Source organism: Lingula anatina, chromosome 1 (genome assembly GCF_051362555.1).
Source record: "Lingula anatina isolate TDL-2025a chromosome 1, LinAna3.0, whole genome shotgun sequence".
NCBI classification, from domain to species: Eukaryota; Metazoa; Brachiopoda; class Lingulata; order Lingulida; family Lingulidae; genus Lingula; species Lingula anatina.
Genome location: NC_141767.1, coordinates 56,494,717 through 56,516,594, shown reverse-complemented (window position 1 = coordinate 56,516,594; position 21,878 = coordinate 56,494,717). Strand labels below are relative to the sequence as shown.

Below are 21,878 nucleotides of genomic sequence, written 5' to 3'. Positions count from 1 at the left end.
GAAACTTGACGGATGTGAGACTGGGCGACGTAATACGACAGCCATGAGTGCTTCAAAACGATAATTGATGTCGTTTTTAGGTCATATTTAGGGGTGATAACATTTTCTAGATAAAATCGATGCAAAGGAGGATGGTTTTTAAAGAGCAAAATTTCGAATCACGCAAAGATATAACATCGAGAATGACTATTAGTAGATTGTTATCGCAACCTTTACAAAGTCGCTTTTTTACTTCTAAAAAAAGGTTGCAATATTATTATTATGTTTCATAACAATGGATTTTATTTCACTGGCCTGAAGTTATTTTGACTAGGCGTGTTTCTTGATTCTTATTTTAGCACACCTAAATACACATTATGTAAACACTGCCAAGCCAAGCAATCATTCACTTTTTTAATATATTTTCAGTACTTTTAAAATTAAGACGACATTATTTTAGGAACGGAATATAAAAGATAAATTTCACGATGTGCGCTCTTGACAAGACCATTACCATTATCCCGCCTGAAAAAGAAACCATATATTACAGAATTTTGCAATTATAACTAGTATTCCCTGCACAGATTAAGAAATGCGACTTGGGAAATAAAATAACGCTTTTATCTTTATGGCCATTTGTACTTTGTAAGCATACACATGATAGAATACGCTATGACTGCGACAGACTAAGACACAGAGACAGACACCGCTTTTAAAACATTTTTGTTATTTACAACACGCGACGTGGAACAGTCTGCTGTAGGAAAATGTTTGTCTAATCACAGAAACACTCAGTCGTGGCTGCACAGGACTTCTCGTACTTGTTTGGCCTGTTCCTTTGATAGACCATAGAAGTAGAGAACTTTGTAAGTGAAATGAGTCCAACTCCGTGACGAAACATTAAAAAAAAGCCAAAGCAAGGTAAAATTGATCAAACGTGATATGTTGCCTGATGACTTATGATTAGGCTGTTGTCTTTACCAGAAATAGGGATTGCATGACGGCATAACTACATGAAAGAGACAGCTGGAATATATATATATATATATAAACTGCATCTACATTTAATTTACTGACGATTTATCTAGTTCTGCCTTAAAGGACAGCATATAAAATTTTGTTTTCAAATACCAATATTTAACGATTTCTTTACTGTAAACAGCTTGCGTTTAATATGATCATAAGTAATGCTTCCGTTTACTCCGCGGAGAGCAATACGTCAGAGCCAGCTCTTCCAAATCATTTTCCCAATTACCAGGGTAGGTCTTGCGGGAAGTAGTGGGTGATATGTTGTCCAAGCCCGAGGTCTCACCACAACAAGCACCAAGATTTTCGTATTCAAAATCATCCTCATAGACGCTGTCAACATGAACGAGTGCGAACGACGTCCATGTGTTCATATCTCGGTTGTAACTCGCTGAATATTCCAAGTCCAATGAAATCGACCCTTCGTCCTCGCTCCATTCGTCAAAGTTACTGTCATGACCGTCATCAGACATGGTTTCCAATGTCATATCGAGCACGTACTCATATAATCCACTATACTCTACTTCCTTTGGCAAGACGCAAAAGTTAAATTCTCGCCCAGATGCACTTTCGTCGCCAGCCGTTAGCAAAACATTTGCGCTTGAATTATTGGAATCTTGTGATTTAGTATTTGGAATGTCTTTCCCTATTAACGCCTTCTTTTTCAATGAAGGCGACCCAGAAAGACAGTTTTGGTCATATTGGTTACATTTTTCATGAAGCTGTTTGAGAAAACCGCCACTAAAATTGACCGAATCTTGTAGTTTTTTATCTTCTAGACCCACTTTATCAAATGCTTTTTCAATCTCCATCTTCTTAAACAGAAGATCTATTCGATCTTGTCGTAACACCCCGTGATGCAACATGCATGTGTCGCATGAAAGATACTTGCCATTGTGAGCCTTGAGATTTTCATTGTATATCTCATTTCCTACTAAAAAGCCCGTCTTTTCATCAATCTCCGAGACAAATGAAAATCCGGTTGAATTATTATTTGGAGACACTGGATACATGACACTGGGTTTCGTTTCTGCTGGTTGATCCTTGTTCAGTTTTTCGTTGTGTAAAAACTCCCAAGCGTTTGAGTTATTGTTTGGCGACGACTCACCATTAGGGATTGTGTCTGAAGAGAAGGCTCTAGAAAAGTGACATTCGTTATCGCTGATAAATGATGACATTGAGACCTGATTAGGGTTCTGGTGCAAAGTCGCAATTACAGTTCTCCCGGAGGTTTCCGTGGCGTAAGTATCTTCTATTGAGGATTGTAGAGATAGATCAGCAGAGGCGACTGATTTGACTGGTGTACTACTGAATACGTTCTCCTTATCTGACCCAACGCTTCTGGTATCCTCATATGTATTTTCTTTTCTCATAAAGTTCGCAGAGTTTGGGTACATTTGTTCTTTAGAGAGAACAACGCGAGAGTTATTTCGATGACCTAGCGGTTGTGTTGGCAGTCTGTGTGGTGTTTTGCTGTCCTGCAGTGTAATCATGGTAGCGTCTCTAAATGAAGTAGTTGTTACATTTAACGAATTCAACGGGCAGTCCTCCAGCAGTCGATCTGTAACCACATCGATTTGTTTTCCTAATATTTTGATGTCTTGGGAGAGAAACCTCAGTTCAGCTACAGTGTTTTCTAAACATAGAATCACCTGTTCCACCTGGCGACGGATATGGCTTACGGATTTTGCAGCATGGCTACGGTGCATTTCAGCCCGGCAGCCTGACAGACATACCGTCTGCAGCGCTGCTCACTTCACATTCCTAAAATGGAAGAGGGAACTGATACAAAAGTTTTATCAAAATCAATAGGTGTTAATGACTTCCCCATTATCATGAAATTGATTAAAACGAATGATTCAAGCTCCTAAATCTTCCCGTCAGAGAGCATCCTAATGAGCGCGGTGAAGGTAAGCATTACCACAATATTTCATTAAATGATCGTCTGCATTCCATTGAGGAATGGAAAGAAAGAAGCAAAATATTATCAAATGTACTTTGCTGTCAGAGAAAATACCTAGCATCATCCTAGGAATCTTAAAATGTTGACTTTGATTTTCCAAATTGGCCCAGATATGGTCGGCTCGCAAGATAACTTCTTAGGAACGCTTGAACCAATTTTCTGAAGTTCCATTCTGAATGCCATTACCTATAAGGTGCTCTTTGTATGGATAATGTTACCCATACCGCTGGCTCAAAACACACAAACACACACAAATACATTTTTATTCTCGCACAACTGTGAATAGGCTGATATTCATTTGTCTGTGAATACAATGATATTCATTTATCTGTGAATGCCATGATTTTCATTTATCAAATGAAACCTATCTAACCATTTGTCGGTGGATACAGGTATCTAGCTTCAACAACGGGAAACAAGCAGAACGCATTACAAACACCTCATCCATTTTTCAATTACTGTCATACCTCTATCACTATAAGGTGAAAAAAGGACATACTGCATTATGCTCGATGCATTTTTTATTTTAATTTTTTAGTGTAAATACTGTTGTATGTAAGTCTACCTGAAATGCACTGTACTGCCTTGTTCTTTCCAAGAAAGAATCATCACATTGATGGTATTTTGTAAATTGTTCGCTACATGTGATGCATCGTGCTCTTTATATTTCCCTCTACCCTAGAACATAGGTTTCTCCTTGAAAGACATAGGTCTTCATAGATTCCTCTCTATTTCACCGTACACTTACCGACACGCCGAGTGCCAGAGAACTGACGGCGATTCGTACTTATCTGCATACATACGCTTGCTGTCAACTTGAATGTTAGAAGGCTGATGTTGACGCCATTCGAATACTATGACATGCAAAAAGAGTCACCGCCAGTCCACTGATGTCCAGAGACCTGGTCATTGTTAATTCCGGCAGTTCTGTGGAAATCATTTAGTCACCTAAAAGCTTGTGATATACTGGGCCCACCTGCGTTTCTGAAGCGAGCAATTAATAAGTCGTGCCCCGTGTGGATGTTAGAGGTAATATTACAGCGAGAGAAGTTTGTGACAACCAGCCTCTAGTTGTCAGTAATGTGCGAACTGACAAGTGGAACAAGGAAAACCATTTGTCATCGCAGAGACTGGATATACGAGAATCTGGTCTCTGTGACTATCAAATGAGCTTCTGATGCCCCGGTTACCACGCTATCTCCCTATTTTAAAGAAAAAGGATTAAATCCTGACTATAGAAAAGACAACAGTAAATGCAACAATGCACTGTCGTTTGTGTCAAAATATCAGCTATCCCCTTCTACTACTAGTTTTTATTTGATTCGAACTTGAACATACGCTGAATAGCTTTCATTGACAACAGAATATAGCACTGTCTCCTTCTGCGTCAATGGTGCGATCGTCAGCTCGATTTTCAAGGAGTGGTGAGACCTTTGGCTCATGTATAACGACCCAAGGTCAGATTAACTTTGATTTCTATGCGCAGTCAAATCACTCAGTTAAAATAATCTAACAGTTGACGTTATTTTGTCTTATTCATTTATTATTCAATTTCATTGGAAATTTTGCCTTAGCATATGAAACATGTCGTGTCATATTTTACCTTATGCCAGCTCTGCAGAGTGAAGCGGCCCCAGCCATGAGATCACTATCTACAGCAAGTACCAACCGCCAGTCTACTGGCTAATTTATAAGTGATATCATGAAATTTTTACGACAATGCAAATGACGTGATTTGACCTTACCGGGCTGCCACAAATCCTATGATTATTGGCATTTTATAAGATGTGCCTTCTGTTAATCTTTCCACTTTGACTTGATACGACCAAAATCTAGGATATATTCACCGCGCTGCTTCACTGACTGTCTATTTGATTTCCTATATCTTAAGTTTACCATTGAACTTCCCTTTCAATTTAGGATTACCGAACTTGAACCTAATTTCTTCCTATTGGAAAACCGCATCTGGTTCACTCGTTGTTTCTTGCAAATCAATACCATAATCTTGCTGATCAGATTCGTAAATTAAGAGGCCCAAAAGGGTAAAGAAAAAATCTAAGAATATTTTCATTCAGAAATTATGATGAAAAATAAAAGTATGAATGGTGAAAATGCCCTTAAGTCCAGTATTCATAAATTGTAATTACTTTTGGCTGACATCAAAGAAAACATTTTAGGTCTGGTTCTCCCCTTTTGTTCCACATTGACGTGTTTTAGCTGCAGTGCAGAGATATAAGTTTAATTTCCTGAACCGCAAAAATGTGTGCGTCAATCTGCTTTCCGTAGACCCCCAACTGAACCGTCTCCAGTCGAGCATTTTGTAAGAAATCGGCTTCACTCTCTCCGTGGGCTTCACTTAAAGGAGATATGAGGCTACAATGTACACTAATAAAACCAAATTAATTTTGATCTCACTTTCCATTTATCACTTCATCCCATTAATGTGGACTCGCATCTGTGACGGCATAGAGTGTTTTTGTCTGATTTGATAATGAATGCGTATTCACGAAAAAAAAACTCGCTCAGTTGTTCTTGGCGGTGTGAATTTAGCACCGAACTTGATTAATGCTGATAAATCGTCCGGATTAACGTTGACTAATGAATCAATTGATTTACCATTACGTGCCTTTTCATGGAGTAAAACAGCGAGACAGATTCTTTCATATATTTCATAACATAAATCAAAATAAAAAGTAACTTAAGGCAAATCTTGAAAGTTTGATTTTAGACACCGATTTTTTTTTTGTCAATTTATTATTCGGGGTTGCCATAGTAATCTTAATATTACCATTCAATCATTCATAGGTTTTATCGACATTTCAAATACCGACCCATATCTACCTCCTGAGTTAACTGGTGTATGTCAGTGGCGGATTTGGGGGGGGGGGGGGGGGGTCAACGGGGTCCTGACTCCCTCTTCGATTCCTGATGAAATACGCGCCAAAACACGTATACCCGAAACAGTTCTAAACACCAATCCAAGACATCAATTTTTATCGGGGCCCGGGTTTTATTGACATTTCAAATACCGACCCATATCGACCACCTGAGTTAACTGTCGCTCTGACGTATTATTGTCTTAGCGCTGACAATGCATTGCCTTACCAGCGACAGTATTAATGGACACTGCGACGCTATAAGCAAGAAGTTCTTGCTATAAGTAACTGTTGAGGTGGAGGAAAGATAGTGTCCGGTATTATACATCCAATCATGAAATACTGTACAAGCAGTAATTTCGCATTAAAGACCACTTGACGAGGTGTGTCACAGTGGCGGATTTAGGGGGGGGGGTCAGGGGGGTCCCGAGCCCCTCTTCGATTTCTGAAGAAATACGTGACAAAAACACGTATACCTGAAACAGTTCTAAATACCAATCCAAGACACCAATTTTTTTCGGGGCCCCGAAGCGTGCCCCGAAACCTGACGCCAAGGGGGTGAGGGTAGGCCTCGCATATTGAGGCCTGTCACGCCCCCCCCTCCCCCCCCTTCAAAAAATTCTGGATCCGCCCTTAAGTTCCGTAACCCGAAAGCATCGCGAATTACGACCGAGTGCAAGCGTCTCTATTCCACAAAAAGAGGGACTTATGAGTAAAAAATACATAAAAATGATGTCTTCTTAAGAGACCTAGGTCTGTATCCCCCGTCCCCCGTTCATTCCCATGTCACCGCTTTATTTCTTTCATAATACAAAGGATGGACTAGTAGGCTACCATCTTTACACTTTCACTTTCTAATATGAGTTGTATTTTTCATCAGAGTGATTGCCCTGAATTTTCACTTCAAGTGCATAATTACCCTTATTAGCCCCGATATGCTGTTTAAACTGAACCACCCCTAAGCTTGTCTGGGCGCTACGTGTTCATCGACGACCTCAGACTGGCTGGGTCATCTTCATTCCCATAAATTAGAATCAGAACAGTTGCTTTATCAAGTATTATGACCACCTATTTGCATTTATTAACTGCAAACTGGGCTAATATGAATCAGTTGTGATATTGCTCAACATTGCTGCAGTTTTCAGCCAATTTACCACTTCGCTCAACTCTACCTTTGTACAGGGAAATGGTGTGTGCGGTACTTTTTAGATTTAATAGAAGATGCAGACTGTGGCAAGCGCGAAAGCAAACCGCTTCTTTCTGCGCAGAAAGAACGAACGCAATACATTCTCAGTTAGCTCACTGGTCTAACTAGTGGATTCGCAGTTATTCTCGCCTTAAGTCAAGGTTTTCCTTCCCTATCTCCTAAGACACTTATCGTTAGTTACGCCACAGATCGCAACCTCGCATTCATGACCCTAAATGAGGGAGATTACGTTTACGGTGACTAAATACACCTCATGATGGTCCTCATCAGTATAGATTAGTTCAAGTTTTATGTCTATACAGGTGCTCCTCTCTGTTCTGTTGAAATATATTACATTCATTGTCCAACGTTCTTCATTGTAACTTTGTCCCCAGCAACGGTTTAGAGGGCCCATGACAACCCTCTTAAAGCCATTCTCGTCGGTGGCAAAAGTTGGGATAAAATAGTCTCGCTGAAATTCTACAACTTATAAAATAAAAATGAGGAAAAGTTCCAAACGCTGGGAAATCACTTGGATTGTCCTTTCATACAGTGTTTTTTATGAGCACGGTTTTCCCAAGATACATTAATCATTTTTCACTGGTTTGGCATGGGGGTATACTGAAATATGATCTGTCATCTCGTTTCACACCTGAATCATGACGTACTGTGCCATTCGTCTTGGGTGAGCAAACTGCTGTAGCATACAGCAAATCGATAGATCTTGGAGTAATTGATTCTTTCTTCGACGGGATAATATATAAAATGTATTGCAGCATAAAAATTAGTAACAATGCCGACGGAACACCTTACGATAGTATTATCAGATAATCTGGCAATAAGCTCATCAAATTCAATTCTAGCTTTAACAAACATCTCGTCATTGGTTTTCTAATGTAATTCGATAAAAATAGGATCCTACATCTAATGATCTGCGACGCCTCGCTTCCTAACCAACTGCCATATCTGCCAAATCCAATATCTTGAAGGAAATAATTCACTGAACAAGAGAGGTTCATCATGTCTCAGGCCAAAGATAATGGTGTAATCTAGTTCTCTCTCTCTCTCTCTCTCTCTCTCTCTCTCCAAAACACGTTTTCTTAAGTTACCTGCACTCCTAGACTATGCAGTTCACATCTTCACATCTCGATGTTTCCAATGCTTGAATACGTAGTGTATAGAGCACATAAATATTTTAGCACCAGTTGGTTCCATAACTCACAAAGAAATAGCAACACGCAAAAAACCAAACCTACCTCCTCTTACTCGACAAACGCTCAAACTAATACACATCTGTCAAAGTATGCCGAGGGTATCACGATGACAAACACAGTTGAACTGAGCGTCTTTGCCCTTCTCAACGCTTCGTCTGCTGCTAGCCTTTACCTTGACTTCTCCTTTTGTATTTTATTCTGAAGCTGCGGCATATACTCTCCATTGATCAATTTCAATCAGAGATCTTACGCTCTAAAAAGCCTCTCGTTTAGAAAATTCGTATTTTGCATCCTTACAAAAGTGTGAGATTTTTTATCGTGTCTGCAAATGTAAAGCAAATAAATTTTGTGCTGTTGCTGCTGCTGTTGTCAGAATATTTTTTTTCTCTTAAGCACAAAAATGGGTATGAATTGTTCATGGTCTTAGTAGTGAAACAGTGAAGATGAAGTGTTAATTAATGTCTTTCATAAATGCGTCATTAACTGATGCGTTGTCGTAAAATGTGCTTCTGGATACACTAAGTAAGTGAAATTCAATTGATTTTATTCTGTGTCCTATTTCTTGTGTCAATCAGCGGTGATGCTGCGGATCGAAAATATCCAAAAGCAGCTCTAGGTTTACAAAATTACCTAATCTAACTTTTGACGTCACTGCGCTTCAGCGGCAAAATTTTAAAAATGATTCAGAAGTACTGTATACAAAGATTTTCCATGATCACATGAAATCGCCCTGAGGTTCGAAGTATTCGAGACATGGCTTCGTTCAGCAGCATTATCAAATATAATGACATTAGTTGGGGCTTTTGCAGTACACAGTGCTATGTCACTGAGGTCTGTTATACACAGCTAATAAAATACATCTTCGAGTGCGTTCTATTTAAGGTCCCTTTTTTTCCTTTTATATTGCGTCTGTCTACTTAATGCGTACGGCAAGCTTACCGGAAAAGAATTTCTATATATTTAGTTAAATAAGCAGGCATGAAAAGTCACGATTATATGCACCAATGTTTATAACGAAAATGACATTTGCTTTTAAATGCTGCTGAATATTAGGATCCTTACATTAACGTTTGTACAGGAACTGAAACCGTGCGTGCTGTATTGAGTTCATGAAATGCACAACAGCGTGAGACCTAAAAGCTTTATATGACGTAGATCCATGCATAAACTGTTGATTAATCTGCCTTTCTTTTTTTTCTTTCTTCTTCTTCTTCGTATTTCTGCTTACGCAACTCATTGATTAGAGTACACCCAGCGGTAGCTTTGGGGAAGAGTAATCAGTGGCACTGAAAATCAATGCTTTTTCTAAGTCTGAGCCAGAAACCCCAAGGCTCTTTTTTAACAACAGTACACCAATTAATTGCCAACATATATTATATTTAATACACCTTTGTGTCATCCCGTACAGTTACAGACTTCTCCAAAACAAGGTGGGTCTCTCCTACCTCAACCTGGTCACTTGTTCACACTATACAAAAGAAAAATGATAACTTGAACAAGAGGCCCTCCGACCGTTTTCAATCTGTTAATGCATCTGTCAAGAAGATGTCAGAATATAATCACCCCGTCCCAGTACTTCTCCCACCTCACCCACAATGACAGTATCGACACTGTGCGGATTACTGCAGGCTCCTTTTACACGATTTAGACGTAATATTCTGTTGTTTTAGCACGATCAGCAAACGATATTCGCATTTTGAGAATTAATACGTACAATGACTTTGGCAACCATGACTTAATCGCTCACCAGTTTTCAACATACAGCGTCTTGCTCGATCAGACTATCTTAGCATTTGAAATGTAAAAACACTGCTCGAACAATCTGTCCAGAAAATATTGGTGATAGAGTATCCACGCCCTTACACGCACACATCCCAGTACCCACAGACTAGTATAAATGCGTGTTCTCTTGAAGATAGGGCCCACCAAAAAACTTACTTTAAGTGGATCCTACCTTGAATTTCATACAGTGAACATCAACAGACTATTGGCACAATTTACCCAAACGACTACATATCAGTGCATAAAACCAAAATATTGTACGCACCTCAACTTTTTTGCAGAATACTCGAGTTGAAGCAGGGGGATTCCATCTACGTGCAAATGAGTAAAAGAGGCTATGTATGGGTATAAGTTTCCTAATCCTTAGGGAGGAGCAAGTAAACAGTTTGGCTCAAAATTACTCAATTCTTATTTGTTCGTAACTCCACGCTCCACCATGTTTTGACCGCCTGCCCATCACCCGAAGGCTTGTTTTCAACGGCGGATGATAGTCTGGTCGTCAGTTTCATGGCTGTTTTATCGAAAAAGGTTTGGTAAAATATTTACTTACAGTAGCAGACCTAAGAAGGATTAGATCTCATGAATCTGATATTTCACTGAAGTTCCATGCGGAAGTATGTTTATTTTGCCTCGGGTAATTAGACTATACTTCGTCAGTTGACTAAGTGGATTAATTTTGCTTGCTTTTTCCTCAACTTGCTTTGTGTAATTGACGATAAGAAGGCCTCTCAGAATATTTCGTCATAATATCTGCGCTTAGGACTAAAAAGGCACGGCTCTCAAGCCCCTTGCCTTTGGAAGTTATCAAATTTTTGCATGTCGGTTCATTAGGCCTGAGTATCGATTGGCGTTCAAACCTAATTGTGCATACCGCGTCCTTAAGGCGCTCTAAATTGCCGGATTTCAAGCTCACCCACACTGTCAACGAGGTTCATATTCAGTGATTTAAGTCAAGAGAGAGAATTTGATGAGAATAGTTTGCGTCATTTTAAGATAACCAACGAGGTATATCGAAGAGGAAATTCTTCAAAACTCGGAGAGCGGTCGTCCTGTTATCTGTAATTTCAACTTTTTCAGGTCATGGGGTTGGATCATTAGTTGCATTAGTAAATATCAAAGTTGATGAACTTCTTGTATTCACTAAACTATATGAGACAGTGCCATAACTTCACAATAAAATTACCCACAAAGTAAACGTAATTGTAGGCTTACCCGGTATAATTTGATTTTTCTTCCAGAATGCGGTATGTAATATCATAATAATTTTATAAGCATAGATGATAAATCAAAAGAAGATGACAAAAAGAAAGTGTAAATAATGATGCCAAATTCACTTCTGGGAAACCGACAGTAAGCCGCAATACCACATCAGCAGGATGAAAAGATCAAGCCATGGGGACAAAAATTAAGCGTAAATAAATGTCTTAAACAGAGATAAAGCTAAAACCCCATAGTCCCCGTTCTATAAGTGAAATATGATACTGTGCTAACAAGAAATAGCAGCATCTATGATAATCTTAGATCAACTTGGAAGACACGAAATGAAAGGGGCATCGGGGAAAGATCAAAACACAGAGAGAAAAAAATGCGCAAATAAATATCTTAAATATGCTGTAAAAAGTATTTTAATATGATAAAACACCGCAATTTTGTATTCTCACACACATTATTGATCATTTAAGTTGTCACTTGGGGCAAGACTTGTAATTATGGGTGTAGGTGTACGTATGTAGGGTTCGTGACTATGGTGTATTTTCATATCTTATCTGATAGTAGAACCACTGCCGAGAACCATCGTCTCGCTGTGTCGAGCGACCTGGGCCATGGTGTCACACAGTCGCTAGATAGATGGCTTGATTTCGGTGTCAAAGGACATGGCCGGCGTGAGAATTCAGGAAAATAGATCAGTTGCAGAAAACGCACACTACATAATGGTTGAACGAAAACATATCGACGCGAAGTCTGTGAAACTACTCCTGAACAATTTTCTAGTTAAGATACAGTATACTCTAAGCCGTCAACTGTTGTTATCTTCACAATATTGGGAGATAAATAACCTGTGGTACTTATTTTTTGTGCATTCATGGTCTAATCAAATACATATGCTTCGATTCTACACCGTATTGAGATCCATTTATATCCCCGGGATTCATTCAGCAGGCTTGCGGGAAATTACATCGCGGCAATGTTGTCAAAGATAAGCCTTTCGTTAGATTCTAAGAAATTGATGAAAAAGAGCGGCTTTTGGACCTTTCCAATCTTTACCGCCTGACAACTCGTTGAGATTATTGCTGATTCGACGTAGCATAAAATATTTTTGAAACATGTAAGATTCCTAGACGGCACAGAGTGTTTTTCACGCCAGGACTGCCTGCAACCCACTGTCACGCACTGTAATGTAATACTGTCTTTCCTTGTTACTTCAACAAAAATAAAAGACGTGGTATTGCGGCTTACTGATAGTTTCCTAGAAGTGATATATATATAAGCAATATATGGAAGCAAAATTCAGAGATTCAAAGGTTTAATCAATCATAGTCCTACCTCCATAGGTGTAACTTTTCATTTAAGTGGGAATGAACTGCCGTCTTCATTTGCCAAATGGCGATCACGCATTATGTGTATGATCACGTTGTATGTGAAGAAATATTTTATCATCTTACATCTGTTCATGACTTTCATTTAACCTAGTTCACCGGGCATGAGGTGTCGACTTTAATTGCTCTTCTTCTCACTTGTCAAGACGAACATGAATATCTCTACTGAATAATTCTACAGAACGCACTGTGTGGGACCGAGGAGGAACAAGAGATAGAATTCCTTAGTGGGAGTAGGGGATATTGACAGTAGGCCCTACACGCACGCACGCACACGCACACACACACACACACACACACACACACACAATGGCATATGTTAATTTCGAAAGGATGAATTCATAATCGTAAGTTGAAACTTGGAAAATGAAAATCTGTACGGATAATGTTTAGTAAAATCACTTAATAAACAAACTTAATAAAAAACACTTGGTGTTCGATCCATTTAATCATCTTGTTGCATAAAATGTTGCATTTCTAACCTTTGTGACATTACTGTCATTTGTGACATTTTTGTGACATTCCTGTTCTTTGCATTATGCATATCATATGCTCACAAAATCATTACAGCACTTTTGTTCATTTGTGATGCATTCAGATCTCCTTTTATCAAAATTAATACTACGTGTAATGATGTATTCAATCCAAGTTTATTGCTGTCAGTTTTTCAAATGAATCCCCATCCTTGATGGGAAATGGTGTTATATTTTGTTTTCAAAGTAAATAACGATTCCCAGCTAAACATTGTCCTCCGTGATGAGAAAATTTTAGCTGTTTTTAGAATCGATCGCAAAGTAATAGTATTATGCCGAATATACTTCTTAGCTAATATTTTTAAAACCAAATCTGACGTCTCGCGAGGGAATTCCTCTCTTGCCAATTTAGAAATTAACCTTCACTTAGTTTCATTTTTTCCGTCTCCACTTAAGTGTAACAAATACTATTTAATGTCAATATAATAGCTGTCTATCAGACAAACTTTACTATAGTATTTGCATTTTTCCTCCAAAACTAGTTTTAGATATAATACTTTAAATTGACGATTCAGGCGCATTGATCGAATTAATAAGCCCGTAGCAACTCTCTCTCTCTCTCTCTCTCCCTTCTCTACCTCTCTTTTTCTTAGTAAATAACATACTTACATGTACTTGGTTTTATAAAATAATGAGAAAAATGATATTTTACCTTAGCCATGCTCCCCGCTAAGTCTACTAGCTTCGAGATCAGGCGAAGTAAAAGGGCGTAGGGAACTGAACACGATGTTTCTTTTCAGACGAACTAAAATAGATGACCGCGTCTCTCTCCCATGTCAGTCTACAAGTGCAGGTATTCGTTGTGCCACGCTTGCGCAGTTCTCCAGATTTTCTGGTCGATTTTAAAGTTCTGCGTTCTGCTTCTTCACCGTCGTCCTAACGTTCCACAGCACGCGAACTGAACTGCCGCGTGCATTGATAATGATGCTGTCGAGATCTGAATGAAGTAATTTGTAGAGTCATCCCCGCTCCTATGTAGGGAAGTCTAAGGAACCGCACTTAAAGACAGATGAGTGAGATAACTCTCGCGTGTCAAAGCATTTCATCCATCACACACTAACACGGGCACAGTATTACACTACTACATAGTGAGGCGTGAAACTTTTGAAAAGTTACCTGTCAAAACTGAACTGCTGAATGCCACTGCCCGAAATGCAACCATGTTTTATTAAACTGTGGTACCCCGGGGCAAGGGTTAAAGAGAAAGACCAAACCAAGATGTTAGATGTTAGGAATTAGATCGACGGGAGGTGGGTTTGCTATGCACCTGGTCAAATATCCGACTGCAGTTTTCTCTGTGGGAAAACGCCTTATTACTCCTATGATATTTACACTGGTGTAGTAGGACTAGATATTGGGGAAAATTTATCAAAAATGGACTATTAATTTCAATCGATGTTCATCCGTGTAGGAGATCAGAATAACATACCATCTCCCGCATCGAATTGTAGGTATTTATACATCTCTGCTGACATGTTTAACTCAGCTTCTTTAACTTCCCACTGTGATTAGGTTGGATAGGGTGAGCATCAAAATGCATGAATGATTTTAAATAACTTTCTGAGTAAATCTAAAAAACTCATTCAGGTTCAACAAGAGAGAGAGAGAGAGAGATCACAGACTGTTTTACAAAAGCACCTACAACTTCATTCCGTCATCGAAGGCATTAGATGACAAGAAACTTGATGACAAGAGGCAAGAGGCAAATATATCCCAAGTTGATTGCCAAGTGGCAGCCAAAAACATAAAGCGGTGTAGATGTACCAGTCCATTGTGTTAGATGACTGGGTGTGATCATTTTGAGGTCAACTGTCGCAATAACAACTAGCTCTAACACACCCTTAGTATACCGAGTACAGACCTACAGCTAATGGTATTGCCAAATCATGCCAAGAGACAGTTTGTGAAATAGGAAATGTAAGTAAAGAGATATTTTTACTATGTGCTTTTGTTTGTTTTTCTTTAGGGTCCACCAGCAGCCTTAGTCTTACAAACTCGGAATTGTTATGTACTCGCAATTTAGGGGAAAAAAGAGAATGCCTTCTAGCATGCTGCTTATAATCCCTTTAAAATTTTTATCTAACACCAATATACTGCTAATTTTTAAATTGAATAAAGGATTTTTAAAGAGTTTTATCAAGCAAAAAGTTGCCGGTTTTTATTCTAACAATTTTAAAGTTTCTTAGTAATTCATTGTATCTGCATGTTATTTATAGGCCATACTTATAACCAACGAGTTCATCTTCAGAGCTCGTGATAGAAATACATTCTTAGTTTATATTATAAATATTAGCTGGTGACTTATAAGAACATGGAACATTAAGAGGTATGCAAAACAATCTGAAAAAAATGCTATCTCACCCTACATATTTAAACAATAAATTTTGTTTTTTAAATAAGGGCGTTCGCTATATAAACAAAATAAGTGAACTTATTATCATGTCTTTTTTTTCTCGAAGCAAATCTGTGTTTTCCTTCTTTTTTTGTCGCTCAACATGCGTTGAAAACATGGCAGCATGTCCTTGACTACACAAAGTTAAAATTCACTGAATATTTAATCTATGCATGTATTTTTCCCAGGTCTGTATCGCTGTAATGATTTTATGCCTAGCCCCACAAAATCCCAGTAACAGCAGCACCAGATCAATCAGCGGTGAATTTCCCGACACACTCGCAGAGCGCATACAATAGCCTATATATCGATCGTGCATCTTATGTTGCGCAGACTGGCGGCCAAGCCCACTTCACACTTACTTACTTCAACGTGCATTTGGGATTCAGGTGATTCAGCCACACGTCAAGTATCCCCTATTAGATGTCACAATTACATAATACCTCACTGCTGAAGGGAAAGCGGAGGTGACAGCGGTTTAAGAAAGAGGTAGCCATGGCTAAGAGCTGCTGATTTCCCGTCGTTTCTCAAGGCCCTGAGTTTAGCTTTGTTCAGAGCTGTTGTGTGTGAACAATACCCAGGTGAGTTTTGTTTACCATTGAATACCAAATTTAAGCACGGCCATTTTGGTTTTAAGCTGGGGTAAAGGGATCGTTGGCGTCCCTATGGATTGACAAGGGTGTGGCAGGGGATAATTCTCGATGGTTACGTCTTTGCTGCATCATTAACTCAGGTATGAACACTTTCTTGCGCTCGTACTAAAATGGAGTCTCTGTCACCTGAATAAACTTACGTCAAGGTAATTCTACTATATGTGAATGTGAAGTTCCCGTACAGTGAGAGTTTCGCCATAACCAGTGTGTAAAATAGTAATGTTGTGACACCTGTCTATTTGGCCACGATGCATGTACAACAGTGCAGTTAAAGAAACAATAACAAAGTAAGGTCAACGATCTTGTAATTGTTTAAAATGACATATAATACATAAACACGAGAAAGAAAATAGCAATCTCTGGGTAGTGAGGAATATATCACCAATTAAGGTGTGTCTATTACCTGGGGCAGATGCAGCTGATTTATAGCTCCTGTGGCTCGGGGGAAACATAAATCAGGTCTTTGTCTTTAAAAGACAGATTCTAACATTCTATGACTGGACAGGTCTTTATCAACCTGTACTTTGATGTATCTTTCTGTCTTCTCTTAGATATTGAAAACTTATTTATGACACATTACTCAGTGTGTATGATCACGTTCTCACGACTCTCGTGTCTAAATATATCCATCAGTAGTGCAGGTATTACATTTTGTCTCAGTGATCCTTTGTACCTATGACTATCACTCCTTATCAACAGATTCAAAATCCTAGCCATCTTAGTCGTGCTTTGACAACAATTTAGGGTTTTTTTTAACGATAGTTTAACATGCATAACACTTTCAGCGGCCAAACTAAATTATTCAGAAGATTGCGTGCCCACGTTGTCAGTGCCAAATGTTGATTATTGCACAACTTATACATTTCAGGAAGACAATGAGGCTGTTTCTGTTTTCTTTCGCTGTCTGGTTACTAGCTCCAGGTAAAATATAATTCTTTCTATTATTAAACTGTTAGGTTATTTTAGATTTAATATCAACATATATCAAAATGGTGTTGTCCCCAATATTCACTTCAAAATACTGGTATACATGTAGCTAGTTCACGGGATCATGTTTCCAACTGCATACCAAGGTAGGCCTATACATCGATTGTTGGAGAGGTATCTTGTAGTGTGTAACAACTGTCAAAATGTTGGTCTATTTTAGTCCAACCTTGGTTAATTCACAGTTTCCTTCCATGTACTGGGGGAGGAGAATAATCACCTGTATTAACTGAAATAAGCGACGAATAATGTAAAATGCTTGATTGGCTTATTTAGGTCATTATTTAGAATTTGCCAGCAAGACATCCTTTGGGTATCTTTTGGTCACAATGTACATGTACAAATTCTAGGGACGTGTGAAAGAAGAAAAGTTCTGAAAATGAACGAAATCTGTGTAACACGCTTCATTGCGAACCTGCTTTAGTACATGCGACTTGAAAGAGACGATGAGCTACTTATCGAAATACCTACACATGTACTTTCAGGTTTGTGTCAACAAGTGGTGCAAGGACCCCCTGGACCCCCAGGGCCTCCAGGACCTCAGGGAGAAAACGGTGATAGGGGACCAACTGGGAATCAGGTGAAAAAAGCCCTGTCGTTTTGAAGAATTCATCGTAGAATACAGCATTTTTGTCCCACACAAATCTATAGGCCTAATTAAGAGATAATTTTTAAAATACTATGCACAATATATAAGGTTTATTTAATCCAAATAAAATATGTTCTACATGGATATTCGGTCAAAACGCTCATTGCTCTTTTTCAAGTCCCTCCATAAAATAAAGCGTTTTAAATGTTAAAGCTGCACATGCTTGACGCACTGATAACACAACATGGTACCACTTACCGATGTTTTTTTTTTCAAAAAGAAAGCCGTACATATTACATGACTTATTAGTAATATTAAACCATATCAGAAAAACACTATGTTTTTAAATTTCGTTATTCAGGGTGCACAAGGAGACCAAGGGGATGTTGGGCCAACAGGGCCATTTGGATCTACAGGAGATCAAGGGGCACCAGGGCCACCAGGGTCAAAAGGCGTTCGAGGCAACCCAGGGCTGAAAGGCCCACAGGGTGACCCAGGGCCCACAGGGGTGACTGGGGCTCAGGGTGGGTCTGGCGCTCAAGGACCTGTGGGACCCCAAGGTGCCACGGGCTCACAGGGCCAGAGAGGAGATACCGGTGGCCAGGTTAATATTTGATGTTTATGTAAACTGAATCATCTAAAAGTGCAATGAAACTATCTGTCGTCGATTCTCTTTTCACTCAGCAAGTTATATGTTAAGATTTGTAAAAAGCTGATTATCCATTGGTTTTCTTCTAACTTTTCTAAATATTTTTTTTTACATTTTCGTTTGATTTGCTACCGGCCACAATCTTTCTTTTCAAATATTTGACGATCTATCTTGTCTTTAAATATGTAAATGAATATCGTATTAAAGTATCAACAAAGAAAAGAAAAAGAAAGAATGAAAGTTAGAAAAAAGAAAAAGAAGGGAAAAAAGGAAAAAAAATCACTAAAAGTCTAACATATGTAACACAGTGTGTAACCTGTTCATCTAGGGACCATCAGGTGCTGTAGGAAACCAAGGTATAACAGGGGCACAAGGACCCGAGGGACTCAAAGGACCAACAGGGGACCAAGGAGCTCGAGGAGCTAAAGGAGAACCAGGAGACCAAGGTCCAGCAGGACCACGAGGCCCTGTGGGACCAAGTGGGGATGGTATTGCTAGAGGTATACCTTTATCTTATGTAAATGTTTTAATTTGTGATTTTTATTTTAATCCTGTTTATGTACAACTTCAACCTTGTGTTTGCTATGTATTAATAAACTAATGATAATAATTATTGTTATAACTTATTATTATTATTACTGTGAAATAATATAAATTTATTTACCTTGATTTTCACTTTTAAAATTCTAAAGAAAAACTTAATGTGCTCTTTCGGCTATTATTAAGTCCGCTGTGCCTGTAAGCCGTAAACTTACCTATTTTGGATATCGGTACAACGTCTGATAGTGATGATGTTCTGAATACTAAAATGACCAATTGTGCATTACAGATCTCGTTGATCAGTGTTCGTCCAATCCCTGTCAAAATGGCGGGAGCTGCCGTGATGATTACAAATCTTTCGTCTGCACGTGCGCCCCGGGGTATGAAGGAGAGAGGTGCCAGTATGGTAGGCATCCAGATATATTATTTAAAAAACTTAATAAAATGCTGTTTTGGCACAACGTTTAGATGGTGTTAAGAATTTATTCAATATTTTATATCTGGGATTAGAGTCGATTTTCAAAATCCTCTACTCTTGTTCATATTTTTTCTCAAACGATTATCTGTGTACGGTGTGTAAAAGTACTCAAAATGTTGTGGTCAGTAAGACACAAGCGGGAATTTCTTCCTGACACTTTTTATAAAAGCTGTCAAACGGTCCACATGACTTAAGTCTTCCATAATCATATCTTTATTCCTACCCTACTTTTTTCAGACATAGACGAGTGTTCTGTGAACAACGGTCGTTGTCAACACAGCTGTGAGAACCAGATAGGGTCCTACGTGTGTTCCTGTAGGTCGGGCTTCACACTTGCAGCAGACAACAGAAAGTGCATAAGTATGGCGACATTACGTGATAATTCAACTAAATAAAAATCCGTTGTTTATTGTTATGCTTTAAAGTTAATGCGTGATTGTAAAACTATATTGTGTAGGCCTATGTCATAAATGTATTTTTGACAAAAAAAGAAATCCAGCTAACAATTTGGACCGTGCTCATTATGTATTAGCATTTGCCTCGTGATGAACATATGCCCCTTTTTATTCGTAAATCCTCTTTATTTTTTCTTTCTTTAATTTAGAAATTTTACTTATACATGTATACTTAAACGTTTTATCCAGATATAGATGAATGTGCAACAAACAATGGCAACTGTGGACCCAGTTCATGTATCGACACCCCAGGTTCACATATTTGCGTTAACGTTGACGCAAGCAACTTGCAAACATTAGTTGTCCAGGCAGACCAACTGTTCAAGGAAGTGAACAGTTTGTCTGGTGTACAAGCCGCCATTGACGCCGCTTCCGACGCCAAAAGGAATGCCGACGCACAGACAGGTGACGCGGCGAAGCAGGGTAAGTGCCTTAAGTCGACCTTCCTGCTTGATCTTTTAAGGTATACTGATTTGAATTTACACAAGTTGTGTGAAGAATGCTCACTTCGAGACCAAATAAGCTCATATTGTGTCATGCCATCAAAATGCTAATTACTCTGTGTAGGAAGGACCAGCATTTGAGATTTATTGGTTTCTTATAAAACTGAGTTTGCATATCATAGTTGAATATCCTTGGCAATGAAACATGTTGCTGTCTCGTATGTCTTTATATACATGTAGTAGAATGCTGTACATAATTATTCACACGTTGCGTATGTTATTTATAATTCTTGGTAAGGTATTATTTATAATACTTGGTGAACAGCCAATATTCCTCTGCGTGGAAAATGGTAATACGGTAATTTATGCAGCAGGCCTATTGTTGCGAAGAAACTGAAACGTGAACTTTAGAACGAACTGATATCATCGTCCTAAATTATTATTCATAATTGTTATTTTCTTTTAGCCGCAGCAATAAACAACTCTCCACTGTTGACTAACACCGTGGTAATGATTCTTCTCATTTGGCTCATCGTTCTAACAGTCGTCACCTTGATAGTTATGCTTGTCGTCTGCTGTGCATGTTGCGCTTCCGGAAGTAGCAAAGACAGATCACTGATTGGCGGAGGCAGACCAGATTCTCGTTACAGTTCAGGCACACCAAATCCAGCATATTCCTTCCCACATCTAGCGCTTCAACCGGAAAGAGAGTACCCCATGAGAGAGTACCAAGAATAATATGAACATCTGAATATTGCAACCCGGGAATATTGTCTATAAATACAGTGTTTTAGCACGATTTGCGTATTCACTTTCAAATGAAACCTTGACACTTAGACCCAACTTGAAAATAATTGTTTAAAAAAAAGGAATAGGGCCCTATTTCTTAAGCCTACAAACCTACAGACTAAACATTTGATGGAAACGAATTATCAGTTTCTCTACGGGTTTAACTGTTTGACTTGATCGAAAAAAAATAATGCAACGGATTCTTTTAAATAAACTCATTGTATTCTTGTTATTGTAGTGTATATGGTCATGAAGAATTTAAGGATTAAAGTTAAAAGATGTAAATATTTTTAAAACTACCACTCACTAATTCCATATTACCACGGCTAACCGTCGACCCCTTACAAAGGATAAGGACCTCATTTAGCCATTATGTTATTTATAACACAAAGGTAACTGTTTTTCTTTTTTTTTTTTCGCAGAATAAAGATCTGGTCTGCAAATATTCATGTTGTTATTGGTATTCCGTTTTAGAAATAAATACTGCATTATTTTCTACCATTTCAAGCGTATCAAAACTAGCTCTTTATATAATAACCTTAAAATCAGCAACATTTCCCTTGACGACACAAAAGTAACAAAAATGATGCATTGCAATAAAAAAGCAATCAATTTGTAGCGAAACTTAAGGATCGTGTTACAGAAGGTCCGCCCTATATTTAGTTATAATGGTTAAGGCAGGGGAGATCAGGGGATTATATCGTCTACGATATAATTCTCTGGTTAGTCCTATATAATTCCCTGGTTAGG

At 38.6% G+C, this 21,878-nt stretch overlaps 2 protein-coding genes across 6 annotated transcripts; one reads left to right on the top strand and one right to left on the bottom strand.

Annotated features, from left to right (window-relative positions):
* Positions 1-685: 685 nt before the first annotated feature.
* On the bottom strand, positions 686-14,258 carry LOC106168529 (uncharacterized). Of its 4 annotated transcripts, none has more exons than XM_013547623.2 (2): positions 13,809-14,258; positions 686-2,769 (listed from the first exon to the last, which is right to left on the bottom strand). In XM_013547623.2, the coding sequence occupies exon 2, from the start codon at positions 2,712-2,714 to the stop codon at positions 1,158-1,160; it is 1,557 nt and encodes a 518-aa protein (XP_013403077.1). In that variant the 5' UTR covers positions 2,715-2,769; positions 13,809-14,258; the 3' UTR covers positions 686-1,157. The 4 variants fall into 4 exon arrangements, with proteins under 4 accessions (XP_013403077.1, XP_086859020.1, XP_013403078.1 ...); XM_087002894.1 differs by lacking the exon at positions 13,809-14,258 and adding an exon at positions 8,287-8,385; XM_013547624.2 differs by lacking the exon at positions 13,809-14,258 and adding an exon at positions 8,140-8,277.
* A 1,631-nt stretch (positions 14,259-15,889) lies between these two features.
* Positions 15,890-21,573, top strand: LOC106159580 (uncharacterized). Of its 2 annotated transcripts, none has more exons than XM_013535892.3 (9): positions 15,890-16,129; positions 17,070-17,122; positions 17,671-17,765; positions 18,136-18,378; positions 18,752-18,923; positions 19,253-19,369; positions 19,679-19,801; positions 20,086-20,319; positions 20,806-21,573. In XM_013535892.3, exons 2-9 carry the CDS (start codon positions 17,077-17,079, stop codon positions 21,075-21,077), a joined length of 1,302 nt encoding a protein of 433 aa, XP_013391346.2. In that variant the 5' UTR covers positions 15,890-16,129; positions 17,070-17,076; the 3' UTR covers positions 21,078-21,573. The 2 variants fall into 2 exon arrangements, with proteins under 2 accessions (XP_013391346.2, XP_013391345.2); XM_013535891.2 differs by having other exon boundaries at positions 15,890-16,281.
* The last annotated feature ends 305 nt before the right edge of the window (positions 21,574-21,878 follow it).